This window comes from Aristolochia californica, unplaced genomic scaffold, assembly GCF_029961685.1.
Source record: "Aristolochia californica isolate CCGP_79_NKW_82.1479 unplaced genomic scaffold, dmAriCali1.0.hap1 SCAF_2, whole genome shotgun sequence".
NCBI classification, from domain to species: domain Eukaryota; kingdom Viridiplantae; phylum Streptophyta; class Magnoliopsida; order Piperales; family Aristolochiaceae; genus Aristolochia; species Aristolochia californica.
The window spans coordinates 5,485,998-5,504,286 of record NW_027181881.1 but is presented as its reverse complement, the minus strand read 5'-3'; the positions used below and the strand labels follow the sequence as shown (position 1 = coordinate 5,504,286).

At 39.4% G+C, this 18,289-nt stretch overlaps 1 protein-coding gene across 5 annotated transcripts in view; it reads left to right on the top strand.

Annotated features, from left to right (window-relative positions):
• LOC137957116 (mitogen-activated protein kinase 15) overlaps positions 1 to 17,212 on the top strand; it is a 29,792-nt gene extending 12,580 nt beyond the window's left edge. For 3 of the 5 annotated variants that reach the window (XM_068804834.1, XM_068804833.1, XM_068804838.1), the window contains 6 exons: positions 1,042 to 1,191; positions 1,326 to 1,481; positions 1,595 to 1,806; positions 15,396 to 15,497; positions 15,568 to 15,725; positions 16,472 to 17,212. In XM_068804834.1, coding sequence (XP_068660935.1) covers positions 1,042 to 1,191; positions 1,326 to 1,481; positions 1,595 to 1,806; positions 15,396 to 15,497; positions 15,568 to 15,725; positions 16,472 to 16,752 — 1,059 coding nt within the window. In that variant the 3' untranslated portion in view covers positions 16,753 to 17,212. Of the gene's footprint in view, positions 1 to 1,041; positions 1,192 to 1,325; positions 1,482 to 1,594; positions 1,807 to 15,395; positions 15,498 to 15,567; positions 15,726 to 16,446 lie in introns of all 5 variants that reach the window. The other 2 variants (XM_068804835.1, XM_068804836.1) reach the window with 2 other exon arrangements.
• Positions 17,213 to 18,289: the final 1,077 nt, after the last annotated feature.

Sequence of the window (18,289 nt, the reverse complement as noted above, 5' to 3'; positions counted from 1 at the left end):
AATCAAATCATTCTGATTCAAGGACTAGAAAACCAGATCATCGAGACAGAAAAAAGTTTAAGAAAAATGGTTTTGGATGACTTAATTGCATCGCATGCCCATTTTTGTTTTTTCTTCGGAGCATGTTAGGGGGGGGGGGGGGGGGGGGGGAGTTCTTTGCGGCGCCGGCGATGGTGGTTGAGCAGAGCGGACAACAGCGGTAGCGGGGCGACGGTGACGAGGACGTTGGGCGACAGTGATGGCAGAAGTATCAGGGAGGGGGGAATGAGAGACGGAGACAGAGACGAGGGAGAGAAAGTTGCGGGAGGGGCTTGGCAGTGATAAATCGGCGACGGCAAACTGGGGGAGAAAGAAATTAATTTCTCGGGAATTAAGGGGGGGAAGAAATCGGTGAGACCTCTTCGGCGGAGGCGGGAGAACAAAAGATGGGGGGAGGAACAAACTCAAAGAGACCTCCCGGTTCCTGCCTCCGTGCTCGGGCCCTTGTTAAGTTAACGAGACGGCTCGTGAGCTTTCGAACTGAACCATGGTTCGGTTGAGCTCAGCTCGTTAACTTAAACGAGCCTGATCTAGATCTCGAATCTGTTCGAGATCCAGATAAACCGAATCGAATTGAGCTGAGCGCGAACCGGCTCAGTTCAATGCCACCCCCAGGTGTAACTCAAAGTCTCGTTTCATCTCTGGAATAATAGAACCAATTAGCATTTATATTAGTTGTTTTATTGCTCGTAACTTGATCTAGATTGTATTGCATGTGACACTTTCCATTTTTTTATGGCAGCATCTAGCACTTATTAAATTAATCCATTTATACAAGCATTCTTTGAAAGTGTTATTACTGCAAGGTTTCTTTAAATTGATAAGACTCTTATGCTTCTTTTAATCAAATAAATTGTAATTATATCTGTCTTTCTGTACTTGGTGTTTTTCTTCATTTTTATGACATCTACTTCTTCCAAAATGTGATGTAAGACATTCTCTTTTCTCTGTTGCAATATTTATCCATTCTGTTGATAGTTGTCATCTCTGATTTTATTGCAGTACACTCCAGCAATAGATATATGGAGCATTGGGTGCATTTTTGCAGAGGTTTTGACAGGAAAGCCTCTTTTCCCTGGAAAAAATGTTGTCCACCAATTGGATTTAATGACCGATCTGCTAGGGACACCTTCTCCTGAAGCCATAGCAAGGGTCTATTTCCTGTCATTGAACTTTTTCCTTGATGGTTGTGCATATTCTTAGTTGATCATTAGTGATTAATTGATCGAATACTGCACATCCTTCTTTTAGAGCAGTGGATTCATCTATCTTCATTTGTTGCACAGGTAAGAAATGAGAAAGCTAGGAGATATCTAAGCAGTATGAGGAAAAAGAAACCTATACCCTTCTTGCAGAAATTTCCCAATGCTGATCCCCTTGCTCTTCGTTTGTTAGAGAGGATGTTGGGATTTGAACCCAAGGACCGACCAACTGCTGAGGAGGTACAGTTGGCCTGTTTATTCTTTGTGGTGTTGCAATCTTTGTTTTATTACTTTCTTGTTTGTTTTGGTGTATGGTCTGCCTAATAGAGAAAAGTTGTGCCACAAGGTGTCAGGCTTTAGCCGATCCCTATTTCAGGGGCTTGGCAAAGGTTGAGAGGGAGCCTTCCTCTCAACATGTTACCAAAATGGAATTTGAATTTGAGAGACGGAGGATCACAAAGGAGGATGTAAGGGAGCTCATTTACCGTGAAATTCTTGAGTACCATCCAAAGATGCTGAAGGAGTATCTGGAAGGTGCAGAACCAACAGGCTTCATGTATCCGAGGTAGTTAATCTTTTACCTGTCTACATTTTCTGGCAACCTGACATCTAGAAAGGCATCTAATGAGTTTTAAAATAAAAGCCGGTTAATCAGTATTTTTGTATGAGCCACCAATGTCATTAAGAAAGATGAGGCCACAAAACCAGCTCCTTTTTCACTTTGATTTATCCACTTAAGAGAGGGTTGTTTTAGGGTGGCCCCAGAAGATGAACATTATGGATTTGTTTTAAAAGCTGGCTGCTTCACTCTTGAAGTCCTCACTCCAAGAAATTTCAGCAACGAGAAAGATAACTAACTTATTCTAACCAAGAGCATCCAACTGCCCCTCTAGATAACTTACTTATTCTAACCAGGAGCATCCAACTGCTGTCGTTGCCCTTGAACTTCTCTCCTTCCAAAATATGTGTTATTATATGAAAAAAACCAACTTATGGATTTTAAGAACAACCAACATCTGGATTTCACACTTTTCAAGCATCAGCATCAGAACCTTGCCCTGTTATGTAGCATGAGCATTAGCATCAAAACCTTGCCCATTTAGTAGCATCAGCATCATGTCTCTGTTTTTCAGTTATGCTGAATCATTGGCTGCTCTAATTATAAGACCTAAATTCACCTTTTCTGAACCTTCTCCCCTTGTCTTCCCTGCCAATTTTAGGCTAAATGAGCTCAATCATTCAAGAGAAAAAATCGGAGGATGATTTAACACTTAAATGAAGGTCTGTTGACCAAATAGGGGTTGGTACCTAAATCTGTTCTGTGGTGCCTCTGGAAACAATGAGGCAAAATTTGAAAAGACACCCTTTGGACCTTGCTGTGGTTTGTGGACTTGGGGTGTTGGGCTGTGAAGAAGCACCATCTATAAGAGGATAGGAGTAGCAGGGTGAGGGTGGAAGGTGTATGTGCGCCAACAATGGAAAAGATAAAATTTGAAATAAACAAGTCAGAGAACAGTTTGAGTGGCATTACCAGACGAGAAGGTAAGAAAATTATTTGAGATTGTTTGTGCATATTGGATAGAGACGAGTAATGTTAAGAGGATATTGTCAATATATATTGAAGGACTGGCCTGAAGGCCGAAATTTATATTTTTTGGTAGAAGCCTTAAAGTCTAATTTTCCGTGTCACGTATTTGGTAGATTTCATTGCATGTTACAGAATTCAGTGATATGTTATAGATTCAGTTGAATTTGTTAGATTTTGAGATTGGAGAGGTTAAAAGGTAAAGAAGAAAGGAGATTGAAGAAATAGAGAGGATGTTGAGCGAAAAACTGCTGCAGAGACTGGCACTCTTTAGGGGAGAAACTCGACCCCTAACCTTTTTTTAGTCATTCACTTGAGTATAATTACAGAAAAGACTGTATTGTCCCTCATTGTATTGATGCTAAATAAACATCAATTCTAATGAGAAAGCCTTCTAATTTCTGACTGTAAGTAGCTAAGACTGTACCAAAACTACCTTGGACACATGAAGGACATCATTACATAATATGAAATGTCAAGATTACATTTACTATCACATTTCCCAACAAAATTAGTTAAGTTTACTAGATCAATGCACAATGTGATCATCAGCTTGAATCAATCCACATATTTCTCATTTTAGATGATACTGTTTTGCAGATAAACAAGAAAGATGTTACTTTATGAAATTCTCTTTTCATATTAATGTTTTGCTATTGTCATGTAAAACTAACCTAAGATCTAATTCAAGTTGTTCATGAATTAGGTCTCCTTAGTGTTAAGAGTGATGATACTTTAGTAAAGTTAATGGTCAATAAATTTGAGGACAGATTCTTATTTGGATTTGTTAGTGATACTGCAGAATTGCAGTGTAGGAGAACCATATTCAACTAGAAGTCTTAGTGTGTTTTTTTTTTTTTTTTTATAAAGATGTATTGTATTAACAAGCGAAAATTTACAAAGGAAGGAGCAAATCCCTAACAACAAGATGTTGAAGGGAAGCTCCCTGCTTGGCAAGCACATCTGCTGCCGAAATTGTAGATCTCGGAATGTGAGACCAAAAACAAGAAAATAATGAGGTAATCTCTAAAATCTTCTGAAAGATTTCCCAATGCCTCCATGGCGGAAGGGAAGCACACCGACACCAACCAATGACTACCTTGGAGTCCCCTTCAATGTGGATTGGACCACTGCATTTATCTCTGGACACCCAGAGCCCATTGAGAAGGCCATATAGCTCTGCAGACGTTGAATCAGAGATGCCTAATGGACCCGCATAAGAAATACACTGATTGCCAGATGGATCCGAAATCACACCTCCAAAACTTGCAATCCCCGGATTGCCAAAAGAAGAGCCATCAAAATTCAATTTTAGGTACCCAAACTCCGGGGGAGCCCACTCTTTCATAACTTGAACCTTGGTCCCAAAATGCATCCTTGCAAGGTTGCTCCAGCTATCACGAATGGAGGTGCCCTTGAAAGAGCAGAAAGGCTTCTTTGTTAGAAGCCAGGTGGAAATTTGACCCGTCACTTTTTCCACTACTCTTGTCTCAGTTTCAAATTTAGCATCGAACTGCCTTCTATTACGCTCGTTCCAAAGCCCCCACGGCACAAAACTGGCGCAGGCTAAGAGCATCATTTTACCGAGCCCAGGAAGGGGATAGCCAATGATCGACTTGCTAAAACATATCAGATCCGAAGATATACAGAATTGCAACCCCAGCTTGCATAAGACAGAGGTCCACACATTCCGTGAGAACTGGCACAATAGCAGAGTATGGCTGGTGGATTCGGCTTCAATGTTGCAAAAAGGACATAGCGGGTCTATAGAAGAGTGACCCCTTCTTCGAAGCACATCCGGCGGATCTTATTTTGGCAAGTGCTCCACATGAAGAATTTAATCTTTGGAGGGGCACAGAGACGCCAAACAAAGTAGATACCATGCTCACTTTGCGTTGAGTCCCCACCATTAATGTGTCTGTATGCAGATGAAACTCACCAAATGAGCTTGTCTGCATTAGAAGGCTTCATTCTGACATGATTCAAAGAATCCAATAAACAACTTGCTTCCATAGCCTCCGTATCAGAAAGACCCATTCGGAGGTGAAGGCTCAAACCACCCCCCTCATAAGCATTGGCTACTGATATCTCCCTTTGTGTGGAAAGAAGGAAGAGATTTCTGAAGGAGTTTCTCAAAGGTTTCTGCCTTGTCCACCAATCGTCTCAGAATTTAAGAGACCTTCCGCTGCCAACAAAAAATTTACAACCTGAGGAGAAATCCTAAAGAAGCAAATAAAGAGATCTCTATATTGAGGATAACCTCTCCGATTTCCCCCGGATATCCACCATGAAGAGTTCCAACCCAGCTTGGTACGAACCATATCCTTCCAAAGGTTTGAAGAATTTGTGTTGAACTTCCATATCCACTTAAGGAGCAAAGCGTTGTTCATTTCTTTTTATTTCCGAATCCCTAGTCCACCCAATCTCTTAGGCAGACATACTTCTTCCCATCTCACCAGGTGGTATTTAAAGGAGTCACTTGATTCTCTCCAGAGGAATCTTCTTTTCATTTTATCCATGGCTTTGCCTACCGAAGAGGGGCAAGGCATAAAGGATAAAGCATAGTTTGGGATGCCAGCAATACATGACTTAAGGAGGATCAGTCTGCCAGCCTTGCTGAGGAGTCACCCCGTCCAAGTTGCTAACCGAGACTCAATTTTTTCAACCACTGGGTTCCATAAACTTTGTGAAATACGCCCATGGAAGAGAGGGAGGCCAAGATATTTTGCTGGAAGAGTAATTGTAGAGCAACCAAATAAATTTGCCATCTCTACAAGATTCTCATGGTCCACATTAAATCCTATGAGAGAGGTTTTCTCCCAATTAACTTTCTGCCCAGATGCTATTTCAAAAAGCCCCAATACTGTTTTTATCCTCCTTGCACTGTCCATATCACCGATTCCAAAAATAATAGTATCATCCGCGTACTGCAGAATCGGAATATTAAAAGCCTGGTGGGGGCTTGTTGGGGATAGCCATCCCAGATCGACCGCTGAATAGAACATAGCAGACAGGAATTCTGCTACTATGTTAAATAGGAGTGGGGAAAGAGGGTCCCCTTGTCTAATACCCCTGGTTCCTTTAAAGTATCCACAGACCGAACCGTTGAGGATGAGGGAGTAGGATGCTGTATAAGTTGTATTTTTAGTTTATTAGCTATAGAAGTCAATTTGTCATTATGTTTCTTATGTTAGTTTCTGAAGTCTTAAATTTTTAGATTGTGCCTTTTGGCTCAATAAGTTGCATAGGAATGGGGGAGGGGAGGGGTTGAATGGGCTGTGGGGATAGAATTTTAGTCTGAGGTCTTGGGTTCAAGTCTCACGAGGGTGTAAGTTGTCATATCTGTGTAATCAACATTAAAAACAAAGACACTTTAGGAGTCTTGTCTATTTTCTGATTCTGGGCGTTATTGCGCTCTTCGTTGTACTGAAGCTTCTTGCAATGAATAGTGCATATGTGGAGTTTTACTAGTCATCTTAAAACCAGTTAGACAGCCCCCTTGTCTTTTCTCCAATTTTCTCCTCTCCTTATTTTTTTTTATCTTTACCATTGTTTAAGTTTGTGAGAAAGTAAGATAGAAGAAAAATTGAAGAGAAAAGAGAGAAAAAGAAGTAGAAGAGGGGAGAAACAGCTGTAGTACAGTCTGCTGGATGGGGATGAAGTCGACTCCCCTACATCTGGTTTTATTAATCTGTGTCTTCACAAAAAGCTAAAAAACTGGGCTGTCATACAGACTGCTGGATGTGGAGAAAGTCAACTCCCCATCTGGTTTTATTAATATGTCTTTAAAAAAAGGATGAGACACCCCTAACTTAAAGGACTTATACATGAGAATGTAAAACACCCTTCGAAACCTACAAAATTTACATTATAACCACACTATAGAAACTCTAATTTGGACGCTTTTGTCAAACAAATTACAGATCTACCCACATAAGAAAGTACTAATACCCTTGAATTTCTAACACTCCCCCTCAAGCTGGAACATATATGTTAAGTAATTTCAGTTTGGTACAAAACTTATTGAAATCTCGCTTTCCAAGAGGTTTCGTAAATACATCACCAATTTGCTCAGTAGTCCTGATGTATGGTGTAAGTACCTTACCACTTATCATGGCATCCCTTATAAAGTATAAATCAACTTCAATAAGTTTTATTCTCTCATGAAATATTGGGTTACTTGCAATAAAGATGGCTGGTTAATTGTCATGCATAAGTACTATAGGATCCTCTGAGGTAAGTTTTAACACTTTTAATACTGACTGTATCCTCACGAGCTCACTAATGTTATGAGTTATTGACCAGTATTTTACCTCAGCGCTAGAACTTTCCATGATATTTTGTTTTCTATTCTTTCGACTAACAAGATTCCCTCCTACAAATACATAGTATTTTATGGTGGACTTTCTGTCTAGTTTAGAACCAGCATAATCTGCATTTGAGTATCCCTAAACTCTGAGATGATGATGTGGAGTATACAATAGGCCTCTTCCTGGAGCTCCCTTCAAATAACGTAAGATTCTTTGTAACTGCAAAATGAATTTTGCACGGAGATTCTATAACCTGACTTACCACACTAACAAAGAAAGCAATTTCAGGTCTTGCGATAGTTGCATATATCAACTGCCCAACTATACAGTCTTGTCTTTCAACAAAAGGCTGCTCTCATCCCATAAATTTTGACCAACTTCTATAGAAGTATCCACTGGTCTAGCTCCTAATATGCCATACTCCCATAACATGTTAGTAATATATTTCCTCTATGAAAGGATTAATCGCTTACTTCTAGCAATTTCAATTCCTCAAAAAATATTTTAGAAACCTAACATCCTTGGTTTAGAAGTATCTGCTCAGATAATCCTTCACGTCATCCCCTTAGTATCACTTCCAGACAATATAATGTCATCAATATATACCACAAGAACTACACTTCCAAATGTTCGATGCAAAACGGACAATAAATGATCATAGTGATCCGAACAAACCCAAAATGCTGTGACAATTTTACTGAATTTGTCAAACTAGGCCCTTGGACTCTGCTTTAGACCATATATAGTTTTATGTAGTTTGCAAACCTTCTTATTCTTCCTTTGAGCAACATATCCAGGAGGTTGCTCCATATAAACTTCTTCCTACAAATCACCTTGGATAAACGCATTTTTGGTATCAAGTTGAAAAAAGGCCATTTCTTAGAAAAAAAAAAAAAAAACAACAAAGACTAAAATTTTGACAGTACTCATGTGAGCCACTAGGGAAAAAGTATCAAATACAATTACGATTCCAGAAACCCTTTTTTTTTCTTTCTCATATTGATGGTTTATTTTTCTTAGTTATTGGAACTTTTTTTTTATATTATTGCTCGTTTTCTTTTGCTGCTTGGCAACGTAGATGACGGTAACCGGTAGGTCCTCCCCGTCTTGCTGTCTCAGTCCAGTCTGAGTTGACCCACAGAAACAACCTATTTCGTTCTACACCGGGCCGTCTGAAAGGACAGGCGCCATGGAGAGCGGCGCTGAAAATCTGTTAGGGGTTGTATTGTTAGCCCCGACCTCTCAGTCCTGAATTTGGTTATTGTGAAGAAGGGTGAGAGAGATCTTCTTGGTCTAACAGACATTGAGAAGCCAAGAACGAGGGACCCAAGAGGGCCTCCAAGATCCGCAAGCTCTTCGACCTCTCTAAGGAGGATTTACCGAAACATGTCAGCACATACAGGCATACATTCACTACCAAATCTGGGAAGACATGCAGTAAGGCTCCTAAGATACCGAAATATAATTACTTACTGTAATTACTTGTTCATACATACTGAGAAATTTAATTACTATTGTACTCCCTTGGTTACTGACCGGTCATCGGTCGGTTCCCTGTTTTTACTTACCCATTATGGCTGAAAAGGCACTTACTGTGCTTTGTCACCCGAAATCGCTTCTCCAGAAAACTCTTCACCGGAAATCGCCTTCGAACTCTTCTTCGATTTTTCGATTGTTTTTTCGATGATCCTTAACTGAATAGGGCATCTTAATTTATAGGTTTTGGCCTTATACTTCGTTATCCTTAAAAGGAATGGTGATGAGAAAAAGATGGAGGGCAGTTTTGACCTTTTCATCTTTTTTTAGAAATTACCCTTGCATTATTGGGCTTTGGCGCCGAAAGTGAGGGTACTTGTGTCTTTTTCTTGCTTTGACATCATCTTTACTGACGTAGGAGCATCTTCTTTGCTTTTGTCATGCTGATATCGTTTGCTGAAATAGTTTCTTATCCCAACAGGAAGTCTTCTGCAAAAAGCTTCTTTTCGCAGAATTTGCATGAGTGTTTTGGTCGGAATACTTCTTGAGCAATGTCACAATATTTTTCTTTTGTACTATTGCAACTGGGAAAATTTCCAAGTCTCATTTTCTTTTCAACCTCTTCTAATGCTTTCTGTATAGGAGTTGGTGTCTTCTTGAAGCTTTTTTGACATGATTGTCTAGGGGACTGATGTCTTGTAGACGGATGTTTTCTTTTTCAGGATTAGTTGTTGAAGAGATTGTACCATGATCCTTATGCCAATTGCACGGCGGTAACACCACATGGATGTGGGGCATTCCTTCGTTTTTGGGTTGAACTATGGAAGATCACCATTTTTTTTCTAAGGCTTTGAGAGTAATTACCGAAAGACTTGGCAAGAACTTATCGGGCCCAGTGATTTCTGCAATTGTCAATATGAACTTTAACCGAATCGACTTGCATTTAACCATTGTAATGAACGCCTTGCAGCCATCAGTAATTTCCTTTGGTAATAACTCCAAAGGTGTCCAATCATTTACTCGTAAGAGAATTTGCCTTATGAGGCCGTATTCGTATAGAATCTAAGTATACTTAGATTCAGTCTCCAAATATATGGCTGTCATGTGCTCACTGGAGTCAGGAGTCATAAAGGGAGTATGAATTCCTTCACCAATCATATGATCTCATACTTGGAACTAGGCTTGATGGTCAATAGTTTCTTTAGGACTAGCACTGGCAGGCCTTAGTGAAATTTCTTCAGAAATTATATCAGCGAGTTTAAGTGGTTTTATTTTCCGAAGAAAGTCAAACACACTTGGCTCACTACTTACTGGTTTACTCAAGCTTTTTCAACTGAGTGAACTCAACAGGGGTAACCAAACCCGTTTTGAAAGATTTCTCTTTCACAAGCGTATTTGTTTCCTCTAATAGAGAATCCGTTTTTACCCCTTCTTTTCCAGCTCGAGACTGGTAGGTAAAAGCTCCTAACTCCTCTGTCTTGCAAGAAGACGAAGTTGTTATTTCCTTTTCATGCTTAGCATGTCCTGTAGAAATCCTGGGTCAACCTTTACTCAGTTGAGTAATACAGTCATCCGTCTACCTGGTTAAAGCAGTCGTTATGGCTTCCTTGTCTCGCAAAGGAGATCTGGTAGAATTCCCTGCTGATCTTGGCGAATGATGTCGTATATTCAGTTCTTTTAGCTCGTAAGTTAATTGCTTTACCTTGAGAGCAATATCTTCCGCATTAAGCCCATAATGGGCACAATGCTCGTCAATATCTCCTCTTTTGTGAAGAATTAGGAGGTGTTATCAAACAATGATTGTAAGGTAGAAAGCAAAATTGTAAGAGTGGAGATTGCTGTTACCAAATCATGAAGGTGATCGCTGAGTGGATCGGTTGCCATCTTTCCTGTCTAGAACACAAGAAAATTCTCGAGTCAAAGTATTAGGTAAATAATTTTTTTCTCCTTTAATGTGTTCAACTTTAAAAGAGAATTGAAAAAACCATTGTTGCCATCGGAGTAATCTTCCTTAGCAAAGTGAATCTTCGAGGTTTCTTTTCATGAAACCTACAAAGTTTTTGTAATCGGTACGTACTAAAAATTCCTTAGGAGAAAGATATATGAGGAATTTTTTAATACCGTTTTTAACAGCTAAAATCTCTTTCTCATAAGAATGATAATTTAATTCAGATGCTTTAAATGTTCTAGAAGTATATTTGCATATTTTTTCTAAATCGTTGTCTTTACATTTTAATACGTCTGCCCAAGTGTGATCTGAAGCATCTGTTACTAAAATGAGAAAAACATTTGGATCCAATATTGTTAATGTTGGAAGTTTTGTTAACATTTGTTTGATCCGAATTTTTCTTTTACTGGCTTCAAGAATACATTCCCATTTAGCAGTCTTTTTTAACTTATGTTGAAAAGGTTTTCGAATTTCTGCGAGATTTTCGATAAATTGCTCAACATATGTGAGACAACCTAAAAACCTTTGAAGTTGTTTTATATCTTCAATGTCGTTTGGAAATGAAGATTTTTTTTCAAGAATATGATTTTGGAGCTATTTTTCCTGACGAAATGTTTAATCCTAAGAAATCTATCTTAGTATAAAACATTTCAGTTTTCTTTTTACTGAGGGCAATTCCTGTAGTTTTTAAAGCTTCTAGGACTTGTATTAACTTTTTTGTATGTTGTTCTTTTGTTTTAGAAAAAACTAATATGTCGTTAACATACACTATACAGAATCTAATGTAGGGTTTTAAAATTTCTTCCATTCTTCTTTGGAAAATATTAGGAGCTTGTTGTAAGCCAAAGGGCATAGCAAGCCATTCATAATGCCCGAAAGGACAATTGCATGTTGTAAGATGAATGCCATTGGGACGTCTTTTGGGAGATTCTAGAAATTACCTCAATGTTATCTTGTATTTGGTCTCACATTCCGAGATCCAAAAATTCGGCAGCAGATATGCTTGCCAAGCAGGGAGCTATCCTACAATCGCTTATTGTCATGGATCTGCTCCCACCTCTTTTGTAATTTCTCTTGTTAATATAAATACATCTTTATCAAAAAAAAAAAAAAAAAAAAAGAGGAATGGCGCACTTGGTAAGATAAATTTTCCAAAATCCTGATTTGCAATCAAATTTAGAAAACCATTGTTTTCCTCGAATAGATGCAATTAATTTTTCCTTGTTAGGGAGATAATAGCCATCCATTTTTGTGGCTTCATTAACTTTTTTATAGTTAATGACAAGCTGACTCTCCAAACACTGTCAAGGCCTGAATGATGAGGAAACTGATGCTCTCTAGTCCCTCTTATCCACACTCGGTAACAAAGTTTTGTGTGATCATTCTCAAGACAAGCTGATCTAGAGACCTAATGCAAATGGTTTCTTCTCGGTGGTTATTGCATATAAGAGGATGGGACTCCAACTTCCTCGAGCACAATGCCGTAATTGCTTGGAAGCTCTTTGCTTCAAACAAAATAAAGTTCTTCATATGGACAGCCATCCGAGAGCAAATTCTTACAGCCGACAACCTTTACAGGCACGGTCTGCCCTCCCTACGACTCCTGTGTGGAGACGGTCCAACATGTTCTCCTACATTGCAGTTTCTCTTGGAGAGTATGGATGACCATGTTCCAGAGAATTGGCATCCAGCTTGGCCTCCAAAGTGATCTCATCAGTACCATCTTCATGGTCTTGGGGACCACTCTCCCAAAAATTGGCAAATTGGTCCTCTCAACTTGCCTTTTTTTGATGAAGATGTAATTTTATTAAAAAGAAGGAAGAGAGAATACAAAACTACAAAACTACAAAAGCCTCTCAGCTTGCCTTGCGCATGTGTCATGGTGCATTTGGCTTGAACGCAACAACCGGAGCTTCAACTTAAAACTCAGCAGCATCATCCGCACCATCAACTCCACCGTAGGCTTCATCTCTAGTTGGCTCCATTCCAAAAAAGAATTTTCCCCCAAGCGGGAACGTCCCTTCGCTTGAATCGGCGCCTACTCGCCCACATGTCGGGTCCCCAAAATTCTCCAGCCATGGTCTAGTGGACCCCTCCCCCCTTTGGCAGCATCAAAATAAATTTTGACGGTAGAGCCATTGGGAGCCCGGGACCTGCGGGCTTCATCGGCGTTTTTAGAAATTACCTAAGCGAGACTCTCTCTCCTATGCTGGTCCAATTGGTGTTACTAATTCTACCACTGTCGAGGTGTCTTCCCTCCTTCATGGTCTGAAGGCTTTCAAGGATTGTCTCACTAGTCATCTTCTTATTGAAGGTGACTCAAGCGTTGACATCAGCTGGTGTTCGGGTTCTGCCTCTACCCCATGGCATCATTGGCCTATTATATCATCCATTTCTGACATTGTATCTAGTATTTCCTTTTCTTGGAACTATGTTCCTAGATCGGCCAACTCTTCGGCTGATAGATTTGCTAAACTCGGGACCTCCCTCCAATCTCTCATTGTTTGGGATGGCCCCCCGAATCTCTAATGTAACTCTGTTGTTTCTCTCTTACTTTTAATAAAATTCAGCATTCTTTCAGAAAAAAAAAAAAAAAAAGAGGGTTGAGATGATATATGTAGTAAAGACATACCTGGTGTAGCCAAAGTCGCATTAGTTGTGGATTATGTGGTAGCCATTATAGGAGCAGACATAGGAGCTGCTGTGAGTTGGCTCAATAGTTGGAGAAGTTGTTGGATTTCATCTTAAGAATTATTGGTAGATTCCTGTGAATTGCATGCGCCTTCAGATACAAATGTGTTGACCCAAGCTAGTTTTCCAAACTTATCTCAGTATTTATCAGAATTATGGTTGGATCGTCCATAGTGAGCACATTTTCTATCACCTTATCCACAACTTCTTCCTCCACCATCACGTCCTCGTCCTTTGCCTCCCCTTCTTCCCCTAGCTATCTCATGTTGAGTGGGAGTAGAAGGCAAGTTAAGAATTGCAACATTTGAGACTTTAATGTTCTTATTAGTTTTAGACACAACTGCACCTCCAGCTATAGTAACTTTGTTATAAGCTTTTTCCTAAGTAGGAACATCATCATCTGCTAACATCTGTGCTCATATTCAAATCCTAACCCATCCAAACACTTGGCTTACTTGTATTTGACCTTCTAGTGTAATCTCACAGGATCTGTAGCAAAAGGATGAAGTCCTGCTATTTCCTTCAATACCCCACACATCTCGGTAAAATATTCTTTAATCGTTTCGTCACCACTGTATATGCTGAAAAACTTTACATACAGTTTATAAAAACGAGCCAAGTTGCTTTCTTGATAAAAAAAATAAGACTCAAGAGTCTTCCACATATCCTTTGCAGTATCACAACTGATAATTTGGTTACTAACATGAGGTTGCATAGAATCCAATATCTAGGTTTGAACTTGATAATCCTCTACTTCCCTATCTTCAGTTTTGTGATCAGGAGGATCCTCCTTTACATACAGCTTTCCTTTTGCAATTAGAAATTTCTTGACTGCTCGAGACCAATTCAGGAAGTTAGTCCCATTAATTTTAACAGACGTAATAATTTGAAGCCAGAAACACCTCACAAACACCTTGTGATAAACATCTTTCACATTAAAAAATAAGTATGTGTTGCTACTTGTGGGCCACACACTTTGAAAAAACTGAATTAGGGTTTACAAGGAACCTTTTTTGATACTCAATAACTTCTTGTGATAACAATTTCTGAGATTGAGAGTGAAATCACATCAACTAAGGAGCCCTGTGAAGTCTGTGCAGGCAAATCTGTGTCCTAGATTAGGTAGCAGCACAAGTCATTAACCCTTAGGTTAAAGCACAAAGAAAAATAAAAAAATTGAGCTTTGAGTTCAATCAGCAGTAAGTCTCCTGGCACTTCAGAACTTCATACGATCCTTATGGGATCACAACAGCACACCATAACTACTTCAAATAGCAGCACAAGTCATTAACCCTTAGGTTAAAGCACAAAGAAAAATAAAAACTGAGCTTTGAGTTCAATCAACAGAAGATAATTGAGAAATCTTCTCTTGGTTGAACTCACAGACTTTAGGAGGAGAGACTTTGACTTTAAGCTTGAATTTATGGATCGAATTGCTCTGATACCATGTAAGAAAGTAAGATAAAAGAGAAATTGAAAAAAAAAGTAGAAGAGTGGAAAAAGGGCTGTCGTACAACCTGACGGGGAGAAAGTCGACCCCCCTCCCCATCTTTTTGTATTGATCACTAAAAGTATCTTTACAAAAAGACTAAAGAGTCTCTAGCGTAAGAACTTGTACATGAGAATATAAAACACCTTTCTAAACCCACAGAATTTACATAATAACCGGACAGCTTTAGAAACTCTAATTTGGACCTTTTGTCTGACAAATTGTGGATTCATGTATGAAAAAAATTACTAAAATACCCCTGAATTCTAACAAAGTTCTTGTTGTATTTTGGTTCACTTAGGAGAGAGGAGTATATCCCTTGAGTCAATTGGTTTCTAGGAATTCTGTGCAGAATTCTTTTCAAAACTGCTATATTCTCTTCTCTTATATTCACTTATTTTACTTTATTTTTTATTTATTTTTTAAGTCATATAATTAAATTTTGAAATTTGATATAAATTTTGTGTTTCTGCATACTTGAACCCATATATTTGTTCTTTTCGTTTTTAGAACTGCATGTCTAAAGAGTAAATATCATATTATCTATTAAAGCCCCCTTGGAATAAGTAAATATAACCCATGTTTCCTTGTGCAGTGCTGTTGATCAATTCAAGAAACAATTTGCATTAAATATAACCCATGTTTCCTTGTGCAGTGCTGTTGATCAATTCAAGAAACAATTTGCATACCTTGAGGAGCACTACGGAAATGGAGGCTCAGTGCCCCCTCCTGAAAGGCAGCATGCATCTTTACCAAGGTACTGTATTTCATCAGAGGTGATACTCAAGTCCTAACCCCAATATTGATTTTTTCCCTTTCCTCTGCAGGCCATGTGTGTTTTATGCAGATAAAAACACACAGAATCAAGCAGATGTGAGTGAAGATCTCTCAAAGTGTGTTATCAAGGAAACCGAGAAGCAACCAGATCGAAATTGTGCCATTCCCATGACAAGGGTACCTCTACAAGTTCCTCAGAGGGTTCAAGGTATGGTTCATCCCTTTTTATTTTTAAGCACTATTGCCAAGTAATGAAAAGCCAGCTCACCTGGAGATTCTGTCAAAACTCTCTAGTATTGTCAACCTGCATCAACTCTTGAAAATATAGAGCCTGTTTGGAACCCATAGAAAAGAAAAGAAAAATAAAAAAAAGGGGAGAAAAATGTATTTTCTGTTGTTTGGCAGCAGAGAATCATTGAGAGAAAATTATCTCTTAGTTGATAAGTTTTCTCTCACAAGATGATGGAATTTGGGAGAAAAGAAAATAAATAGAAGCTTGAGAGAAAATTTTAAAATATTACTAATTTTCTTTCTTTTTTATTTTTCACTTCTATCCAAACAAGAGAAACTACATGTCTCTGTCATTTTCTCTCTCAATTTCCATGGGCATCCAAACAGGAGGAAAAAAATCTTTTTTTCTTTTCTTTTCTTCCCTCTTTCTCTTTCTCTTTCTCTTTTCTTTTCTTCTACTCTCTCCGCTTTCTGTGTTCCAAACATTGCCATAGAGTATAGGAATCTGACCAAAAATATAAACAGAATATCTTCTAACTTGCTCTCAAGGGGAAAGAGTATCTTCTACCCTTCCCACCTACATAGGTTCGTGCATGCAAGTATACGCTTTTCTTTTATGGCTGTATCAAGAAAGAGCTTTTTCCTCCAGAAAGAGCAAGTAAACTTAGTTTGGAGAATAATCTATTAATTACTTACAGCATGCGCAATGAATTGTCATGGTAGGTGGTGCAGCAAGGCCAGGAAAAGTTGTTGGTTCAGTACTACGTTACAACAACTGTACTGCAACAGCTGCTGAGTCTTATGACCAGCAGCAAAGGATGGTTAGGAACCCCTCCCTTCCTGCTCAATACCCTGCTTCCAGCTGTGCATATCCTGGTAGAAATACCAACTGCAAGAGTGAACAAAAAGACGAGGGTATAGAAGGATCGACCACAATTCAATCAAAACCTTATATTGCCAGGAAAGTGGCTGCAGCTCAAGGTGGCCCTAGCCAGTGGTACTAGATCAGCATACATTCCTATACACGCACAAGTATAGGACGTGGTCAATGGTATCAAGTATAGCACGACAGTATCTGCAGTGCCTATCATGAACTCAACTGCTTTCTTCAAGAGTGCTGCTCACAAAATCAAGTTCTGTTCTCAAGTGAACAGCTGGGATCAGAGCTCTGTTGTAAGATTTGTCTTCGCTACCTTTCAGGGTAAGGGGATAATGGTTTCTATATGTGTTAACCTTATTGATGTGGGACTGAAAAGTAGGGAAATGCGTCTGTTAACCGTAACTTAGAACTGGGAAATAATTTAGGAAGGAAAAAAGCAAAAGCAGTAAGGACGACCTTTTGCTGGTTATTCCCTACTTCTGTTACGGCCTATTTAGATACCAATTACATTTGTCTTATCAAGTTGTATTTTGAATAAGAGTCTTTTATCCTAGTGGAAGAAAATGCTGCTAGCGTTTTGAAAAGTTATTGTTGATATGGAATGATAAATAAGTACAGGTACAGGTACAGATAAAGGGTACATGTCGGTTGGAGAAGTAGATAAATATTTAAAGAGATAACTAAAAATCTCTCTATCTCTGAAAACAAGACTGTTGTGACAATCGAGCTCCTTGTTTGCAAAAAGACGAAGAGGTTGAAAAGTGGCTGAAATGTCTAGATTCGGCTTTATCGCATCCTTTTCTCTCGGTTGGATCTGAGGACACCGTTCGCCTGAATGTTCAAGTTTCTCTTAGCATCGTCATTGGCATCGGTCCTGTTGTTTCTATCGACTGACGTCTATCCTCTTTCAGAGAAGGAGATACTTCTCGAGTTCAAAGCACAAATTACAGACGACCCTTTCAACAGCTTGGACTTGGGGGAACCGTCGCCGAATCGAGATCCCTGCAGAGATTTCACTGGAGTTGTTTGCGGTTTAAAAGTGGTGGAGACTGAAGGAGATGATTGAAGTTCCTTGTCGGTTCATCGCTGATCATGCTCGGGATTGATCTTCGGATTTCCATGATTATCAGTCTGATTTATTGTTCTGTTTGGAAAGATCTCCTGCTCCGTTGCTGACTCTGGAGACTGGGCGATCTCTGTTTTTGTTTTTTTTTCCGTTTCGGTTACCGTTTTCTCCGCAGCAAAAACAGGAGGGAAGCGGAGAAGAGAGAGACGGTTGTTTCTGCTCGGTGATTCTGCTCTGCTTGATTCCGAGAGCTCAATCTGCTGTCTCTCCCCTGGTTCCACCGAGAGCTATCGATTTCTAGCCAGCACGTTCTCCGGATTGATCACTCTGTTATTGCGTAATCTTTTGTATCTCGTAATTTTCGTTGCTGTGTTGATGTTTTTCGGAATCTCCTTTGGTCGTGGCTTCACTAGCGTTTCCCTTACCCGCTGCTTCTCCGAGATCTCTTGCCGTAATTGTCGTCCGAAGTCTCTTTCCCCGCTGTATAGCGTTCTTCGGGGAAGAAGACGACACTATTTCTGAATTAAAATCCCTCTAAGATAGATCGATCCAGCGCCCGAGATTCGGATCGGACTCAGCCGAGTCAACCCAGTGA